At 41.1% G+C, this 8879-nt stretch overlaps 1 protein-coding gene across 1 annotated transcript; it reads left to right on the forward strand.

Moving 5' to 3' along the window:
- Positions 1-1276: 1276 nt before the first annotated feature.
- On the forward strand, positions 1277-4129 carry LOC142167060 (uncharacterized). The gene is made up of 5 exons (XM_075227213.1): positions 1277-1543; positions 1904-1957; positions 2599-2784; positions 2886-3286; positions 3412-4129. Exons 1-5 carry the CDS (start codon positions 1277-1279, stop codon positions 4127-4129), a joined length of 1626 nt encoding a protein of 541 aa, XP_075083314.1.
- Positions 4130-8879: the final 4750 nt, after the last annotated feature.

An 8879-nucleotide genomic window follows, 5' to 3' on the forward strand; every position in this document is an offset into this window, starting at 1 on the left:
CTATTTTATTTTTTGATTGTTTTACTTAATTTAATTGGCATTTCTAAACTGTATTTTATCCATAAGCAGTCCTTCGCCATAAAAGTGAAAATCAACTTCTGAACGAAAACTTACGCGTTCTTTCAGTAAACGTGATTGTATAATATACTAAAAATTTGTTTAATATTAAAAACAAAACATGTTTTAATATATACTATGTTTGGAGAAATTAAAAATAGGGATAGCTCGCATATGTTTTTTTGGATTAGAATGAACCATGATGTGTTATAAAAAGTCTTATACCCCAAAAAAGTTTCTATCAAGAACTCATAATTTCTCCAGTCTTCGCATGTTTTTTTTGTGTGCAATTTGCATGCAGTGAAATAAATTATTAGACTGATTAAATGATTGCAGACCGTGGGGGGTCAGGATTTTGGCTGTCTCTAATTATTCACCGCCCAACCATTTTCTTGACTCTCGTCATTCATTTGTCTTTTGCAAGTGCATGTATTAATTGAAATGACTAAAGCAATTAAGGATCAGACTTAAGTTTTACTCAACCTATTCCAAAATGAACAAACAAACGAAAATGACTTCAATTTAAGAACTTTGCTGTTAGGTGAGCTTCAACTATTGCGACCTCTGATATATATAAGCATAAAAAAGGATTGAAGAATGAGATTCTCAACTTAACAATCGATATAGTGAAACATTAGTATAAGGACTCCGTGCCTTGATATTGATGTTTCACTGTTTTGAAAAAGGGTTGTAAAAGATTTCTAAGGTTGGATCCTTATATAATTTTCCAAGCCGGATTTTGACCCATACACATCTGAACACAATCTTCGGAAAGATGGACTTGCTGCTTGCCAACCAGACATGTTATAAATTTGGTTGGTGTATCAAACTTCTTGCCTTCCTCTTATTTAAAGTATAATTTATCGGAGGCAAAAGTTAAATATGCATGGGACAACTGACAAAAAAAAATGATAATTAATATTATTGAGGAGTAGAGTTAGGTACGAGAGGGGTATTTTAGACAATACACACACATGTGAGAGACACGCGAGTGGTGGTTAAGTTGTTAAATATTGTTGTACACTGTAATTGTGCATTAAGAAATGAAATCATTTTCTGCTTCTTCCTCTCTATTCTCCGAATCCTCTAGATTTTAGGGTTCAAATTGTTCATGCAAATATAGATTCTATCATGGTATTAGAGCAGGTCATCGCAATTGTGACGAAAATTTGTAAGATCTGAACATCGAACATTGTTAGAATCTTGAATTCAATCGGCCATGGGAGAAACGACGAGTCTTCAAATTGATCACAATCATCCTCTGTTTTTAGCAGTTACAGATACGCCTGGAGTTACATTGCATGGTATCAAGCTCACTGGACCTGAAAATTATGATTTGTGGAGTAGATCGATGCGCATGGCACTTTTGGTGAAGAACAAGTTAGGGTTCATAGAAGGAACCTGCTTGAAAAGCTCTTACAAAGGAGAATTGGCGAATCAATGGGAAAGATGTAACGCGATTGTTCTCTCATGGATAGGACGCACAGTCTTTGCAGAATTATAGCCGAATATCATTTATGCATCAAATGCAAAAACAGTATGGAATGAGTTCAATGAGAGGTTTGATAAATATAATCTCACTCGTTTCTACTTTCTGTAGATACAAATTGGATCATTAAAGCAAGGTATTATCTCTGTAACATCATACTATACGAAAATGAAAGACTTTTGGGATTAAATTGACCTGTTAGTTCTAACACCTGGTTGTGATTGTGAAGAGACTAGGCATTTTATTGAACAATTTAAAAATCTACGTTTACTATAGTTCCTAGTTGGCCTTAATGAAAGTTACAGTCAAGTAAGAAGTCAGATATTGCTTAAGACACCAGTGTTGACTGTAAACTAGGCTTATGCTTTGGTTATTCAAGAGGAAAGCCAACAAGAGCGAAATGTGCTTAAAGTAAATAGTGAGCCCTTAACTATGATGGCAGGACAGAATCAAGGATATAAGGCTAAAAGATTGGGCTAATTTGCGTGCATTGTAGATACAAAGGACACCTCAAAGAAAATTGTTACAAAACTATAGGATATCCTCCTGACTTTAAAAACAAGAAGAAACAACAGGGCTAAGGAAACAGATCTTATGCTACCATGATAGCAGAAGAGACTATAAGTTCTTCTCAAGGCCAATAATTGGGATAGTTTTTTACTGAAAGTCAGTACAAGCAGATATTGGAGCTTCTGAACAAAACACCTGCAGGTGATAATCATACACTTATGGCAGGTATAACCACATTACTGTCCAATACATCCTTTTGTGAATGAATAATAGATACATGAGCATCTTATCATATTACATGTCATAAGGAGATTTTGTCTAACTTAGAGAACATTAAGCAGCAAAGGAATCATAAGGTGCAGGTTCCAATAGGTAGCAAGTGCTCAGTAACATACAAAGGAAATGCTTCTATCCTAGGAGGCTCTGAACTAAAGGATGTGTTATATGTTCCAGATTTTAAATTTAATTTGTTGTCAGTCTCCAAATTGACCAAGGAGTTGATATGTTAGGCCCTATTCTTCCCTGACTTTTGTGTATTGCAGGTTCTTTACAATGGAAAGGTGATGGGGATTGGTAGGGAGGATTGTGGACTTTATGTGCTCAAGTGGAGAGACAAGCCTGTAGTAGCAATGGTTACTAAGGAGACTGATGAATCCAAACTTTGGCACATGATATTAGGACATCCATCAATAATAGCAATGAAGCACATTTATGTTTTGAAGAATAAAGTAATAGACACCATGCAACATAACTGTGAAGTGTGTCCTTTAGCTAAGCAAAGTAGATTGAAATTTCCTCTTAGTAGTAGCAAAATTGATTGTATTTTTAGCTTATCCATCTTGATGTTTGGGGTCCTCACAAGTTACCTACATATAATAGAGAATATTACTTCCTTACAATTGTGGATGATTTTAGTGGGTATACCTGGGTGTGCTTATTGCAGTCAAAGTTTGAAGTTGTAACAGTGTTGAAAGATTTCCTTATAATGATAAAGACTCAATTTGACATGAATGTGAAAGTGTTAAGGTCTGACAATGGGAAAGAGTTCTTTAACTCTAGCTGCAATGAGTTGTTAGCATCTTTAGGCATTGTGCATCAAAATAGTTGTCCATACACCCCCCAACAGAATGGGGTGGTGGAAAGGAAACACAGGCACATACTTGAAGTCGCTAGAGCATTAAACTTTCAGAGTTCTCTACCTAGCAGATTCTGGGAGATTGCATCAAAACAGTAGTATATCTGATCAACAAGTGGCCTACATCTCTATTATAAGGAAAGTCTCCTTATGAGGTATTGTATAATAAACCATATGCTATTGATCACTTGAAGGTATTTGGATGTTTATTCTTTGCTAGCAATTTACCAAAGGGAGACAAGTCTGTAAAGAGGGCAAGAAAATCAGTCTTTATAGGGTACTCAGAAGTTCAGAAAGGGTATAGGTTGTTTGACTTGGAAACTAAAACTATCTTTGTGAGCAGAGATTTCATTTTTAGAAAACACATCTTTCCTTTCAAAGAGAATGCAACCACTTCAGAAGACTGCCTTTCTACACAAGTATTTTTGCCAATACAGCCTGACTCCTCATCACCTACACCTACTACTAACTTACAGGAATCACACACAGCCACATATGCTCACATTCAACCTACAGACACCACTCCAGTCCTAGGATATATCAGTACACCTGCTGCAGAAGGAGTGGAGATTGGCCATGCAACTCAAAATACAGAAGCAATTGAGGTTGAGCATGAAGTGCAAGATACCTCAGCTGAATTGATCCCAGACACTGAACCAAAGATCCCAGTTGTTCTTAACACCAGCATGCTGGAACCTATTGATGCTCAAGGTTCCAGGAAAACCACTAGAACCTCAAAACCTCCAGTTTGGCTAAAAGACTATCAAACTACCAAGAAATTCTCTGGTCATTGCTTGTATCCATTGTATGACACCTTGGCATATGCCAATCTCACAACAGGCTATCAAACATACTTGCAGGCTTTCTTAGTCAAAGTTGAACCTAGTACTCTTCAGCAGGCTTCCACTGATAGCAGATGGGTTGCAACTATGCAATAAAAGATCAAGGCTCTTAAGGACAATAATACTTGGGAGATAGTGGACTTACCAGCTGGGAAGCAGACCATTGGGTCAAAATGAGTATACAAAATTAAATACAAGGCTAATGGAGAGGTAGAAAGATACAAGGCAAGGCCGATTACCAAAGGATATAATCAAAAGGAAGGGTTGGACTACCATGACATATTTTCCCCTGTAGCAAAGATGGTCACAGTCAGGAATATTATAAGCATAGCTGCTGCCAAGGGCTGGCTTTTATATCAAATGGATGTTAGCAATGCCTTCATACAAGGAGATCTCTATAAGGAGGTTTATATGTAGTTGCCTCAGGGATTTCATAAGCAGGGGGAGTTGAAAGTGTGCAAGCTTATAAAATCTCTCTATGGCCTCAAAGAGGCATCCATACAATGGAACATAAAGCTCACTGATGCACTAGTTCAGAGTAGCTACAAACAAAGTGCATTCGATCACTCCCTATTCACAAAGCAGCAATGAAAAGAGATTGTAACGATCCGGCCGGTAATTTTGAGAGTTGTAGCCCTATTCCCCCATTTACTGCTTGTTTTATGCTTAATATTTGCTATGTGACTTACCGGGGTAGCTGGTTCGGGTCCGGAGAGGTCTTAAAATGAGTTGAGACACTTAGTCTCAAGGGTTAGAAGCTTAAGTTGAAAAGGTTAATCGGATATTGACTTGTATGTAAATAACTCCGAATTGGAGTTTCAATGGTTTCGTTAGCTCCGTTGGATGATTTTAAACTTAGAAGCGTGTCCGGATAGTGATTTAGAGGTCCGTAGTTGAATTAGGCTTGAAATGGCGAAAGTAAAAAATCTAGAAGTTTGACCGAGAGTGGACTTTGTGGTTACTGGGCTCGGATTGGGGTTCTGGGAATTGGAGTAGGTCTGTGGTGTCATGTGTGACTTGTGTTAAAAATTTGAGGTCAATCGGACATGATTTGATAGGTTTCAGCATCGAATGTGGAAGTTAGAAGTTCAAAAGTTCATTAGGCTTGAATCGGTACGCGATTTATGGTTTTAGCGTTGTTTGATATGATTTGAAGGTTCGACTAAGTTTGTATCGTATTTTAGGATTTGTTGGTATATTTGGTTGAGGTCTCGGGGGCCTCGGGTGGATTCCGGGTGGTTAACGAATGAAAAATGGGACTTAGAGCATTGATGAAGCTGGGAGCCTTCTAGTGTGATCACACATGCGAGGGTATTAGCCGCAGGTGAGATTCCGCAGGTGCGGCTGATGTAGCGCAAGTGCGGAACTGGCCTGGCCTGGGGTGTGACACAGGTGCGAGTGGTCCTCCGCATCTGCGAGCCCACAGGTGAGAGCAAGGCTCCGCAGATGCGGAGAAGTGGATGGTAGGCTGTCTTTGCAGATAGCGGAACTTGGAGCGCAGGTGCGGACCTTGTGGACTTAAGTGACTTCCGCATGTGGATATTTGGCCCGCAGGTGCGAAAGCACTAGGCAGTGTTTAAAATACGAGGGTTCCATGATTTTCATCATTTTGGATATTTCAAGCTCGGTCTTAGGCAATGTTTAAGAGGGATTTCGAAGGGATTCTTTAGGTAAGTCACTTGTGGTTAAATTTATTCAATAATTATGCTTCCCAAATGAATTTTCCACCTAGTTTGTGTGCTTTTGAGGTGTAATTTTGGAAGTTAGAGGCTAGGGATTTGGAGAGCATGATTTGGGAATTTGAGTGACGACATTTGGTGTCTAATTTTGGTAAATTTGGTATGGTTGGACTCGTGGTTGAATGGACTTCCGAATTTTGTAACTTTTATTGGATTCCGAGATGTGGGCCCGAGGCCACATTTGAGTTGACTATTTGACTTTTAATTAAGAACTTATTATTTTCTTATGGAATTGATTCCTTTAGCTCATGTTGATTGTATCGAACTGATTGTGGCTAGATTCGAGGCATTTGGAGGCCGTTTCTTGAGGTAAGGGCTTGTTGGAGTAGAGTTTTGCACAGTTTGAGGTAAGTAAGACTTCTAAGCTTGGTTCTGAGGGTATGCAACCCTGAATTACGTGCTATGTGATTGATGTTGAGGTGATGCGCATGCTAGGTGACAGGCGTGTGGGCATGCACCGTAGAAATTGTGATTTAGTCGATTCCTTGGAACTTCGTAGCTATTTTATCTGAACATTTTTTACTGTACTCTATGTGTTAGAGCGCTTGAGCTGTGATTCATGCTAGAAATCATATTTAGGCTATATACTGGTACTATTGGGACCCATAATGGTCGTTCTTTGCTGTTGAGTTATCTGTTTAATTGCAGTTGTGTACTTAGTCAGATTCATCATTACGTGTCCTATCTCAGTCTCTGTTATTGTATATTGTTACATATTTTATCATTGATTAGGGTTGCTTAGCATGAGTGTTGTGAGCTCGAGAGACTGGAGAGAGTGGTGATTGAGTTGGGGCGTGAGTGTCATGCTATGAGTGATATCTATATATATGTGGATCGGGTTTCACAAGCCTTATGGCTATACATATGTGGATCGGGGTGCACACCGCAACAAGCCTTATAGCTATATATACATGGATCGGGTTGCACGCTGCTATAAGCCTTATGGCTATATATATATGTGTGTGTGTGTGGATCGAGTAGCTCGCCGCAACAGGCCTTATGGCTATATGTGGATCGGGTTGCACGCCGCAGTAGGTATCGTATAGTACTGAGTGACTGAGCGTCGCGAGTGAGAATTGAAACGGACAGATTGAGTGCTCTAAGAGTGTGAGTACTTATGATTTCACTGTGTTGCATCACATACGGTATTCACATTGGCATGTAGCTATAGAGATGGCATACTCTTATTGTCGTGTGTATTTATTAATTCCGGGAACTAAACTTCTGTTATTCTATTCTCTTATAGATGGCGAGGACACGTGTTACAAGACAGAACAGATAACCACCAGTACCACCAGCTAGGGCCACGAGAGGTTGGGGTCACAGTAGGGGAAGAGGTGCAGCTCGTATAGCAGCTAAAGCAGCATCTGCAGATCCACCAGTTGCCCCAGATCAGGAGCAGGTTCCACATGTGGTTGAGCCTGTGGGACCAGCTCAGGCACTAGCTGTGCCTGTTGTGATTTCAGGCCTTCAGGAGGCTCTAGCTCTGATATTGACTGTTTGCACTGGCCATGCTCAGGTGGTCTCAGTTCCGGCTGCAACAACCACTTCTCAGGCCGGGGGAGGTACTCAGACTCCCGCCGCCCGTACTCCAGAGCAGGTGATGTAAGGACTTCAGACACCGGGGGTACTACCAGCCCAACCGATTGTAGTTGCTCAGGCCCATGTGGGTCCCGTTATGACTGATGATGAGCAGAGGAGACTAGAGAGATTTGGGAGGCTCCAGCCTCCATCATTCAGTGGGGCTGAGTCTGAGGATGCATAGGATTTCTTGGACAGGTGCCAGCTGATTCATCGCACGACGGGTATTCTGGAGACTAGTGGGGTCTCATTCACTACTTTTCAGTTTACTGGGGCTGCCTTCAAATGGTGGGAGGTCTATGAGAGGCGCAGGCCAGTCAGTGCAACACCACTTATATAGCATGAGTTCTCCGTTCTCTTCTTGGAGAAGTTCGTGCCACAGACTCGCAGGGAGGAGCTGCGTAGATAGTTTGAGCAGTTACGTCAAGATGGCATGTTTGTGACCCAGTATGAGATGAGGTTTTCAGAGTTGGATCGTCATGCAGTTTGGTTGATTTCCACTGACAGGGAGAGGATTAGGAGGTTTATTGATGGCCTCACCTATCAGTTGCGTTCATTGATGGCCTCACCTATCAGTTGCGTTTGCTTATGACTCGGTAGAGTGTATCAGGTGCTATGTTTGATGAGGTGGTTGATATTGCTCAGCGGATAGAGATGGTCTGTAGTCAGGAGCATGAGGAGAGGGCGTCCAAGAGGCCTCATGGTTTGGGTGGTTTCAGTGGTGTTCCTTCTGGGGGCAGTTCCACCACAGTAGGGGGCGTCCTTATAGGCCCACTCAGATGACTCTCCAGTTCATAGTGGTGCATCATCTAGCCATGGTTCATACGGTACCCGTTCGGGTCAATCATCTCTCAGTGCTCTCCCAGCTTAGAGTTCATCCCATGCTCCTTCAGTTCAGGGTTTATTTGTACCGGGTTCTTCTAGCGGGTATTTTAGTTCTCGGGGCCGATCCAGTCCCCATCACCATTATTAGATCGGGTTTGCTACGAATGTGGGGAGCTTGGTCATATCAAGAGCAGTGTCTTCGCCTCTTGGGGGAGATCTAGTTCAACAGAGAGGCCATACTATGACTTCAGTAACAGTTATATCACCAACCACCCAGTCAGCTAGGGGTCGCCCTAGAGGGGGATACCGATCAGGTGCCGGCCAGGCCTGATTCTATGTTATTCCTAGCAGGCCATATGTCGTTGCTTCATACACAATGATCACATGTATTGTCTCAGTATGCCATAAAGATGCTTCTGTATTATTTGACCATGGTTCCACTTATTCGTATGTATCATCATATTTTGCTCATTATCTGGATACGCCCCATAAGTCCTTAGTTTTATCTGTCCATGTATCTACACCAGTGGGCGATACTATTGTTGTGGACCGTGTATATCGATCATGTGTAGTGACTATTGGGAGACTGGAGACTAGAGTTTATCTCTTATTGCTTAGTATGGTTGATTTCAATATGATCTTGGGTATGAATTGGTTGTCTCCATGTCATGTTATTCTGGATTGTCACGCTAAGATCGTGA

This window comes from Nicotiana tabacum, chromosome 12 (assembly GCF_000715075.1).
Source record: "Nicotiana tabacum cultivar K326 chromosome 12, ASM71507v2, whole genome shotgun sequence".
Lineage (NCBI taxonomy): Eukaryota > Viridiplantae > Streptophyta > Magnoliopsida > Solanales > Solanaceae > Nicotiana > Nicotiana tabacum.

Excerpts from the sequence above, each read along its gene's own strand:
- LOC142167060 (XM_075227213.1), top strand. The coding sequence starts at position 1,277 with ATGGGAGAAACGACGAGTCTTCAAATTGATCACAATCATCCTCTGTTT. Across the intron at positions 2,785-2,885 it reads TTTATGTTTTGAAGAATAAA|CTTATCCATCTTGATGTTTG; the intron begins GTAATAGACACC and ends TTGTATTTTTAG. Across the intron at positions 3,287-3,411 it reads TGGGAGATTGCATCAAAACA|CAATTTACCAAAGGGAGACA; the intron begins GTAGTATATCTG and ends ATTCTTTGCTAG.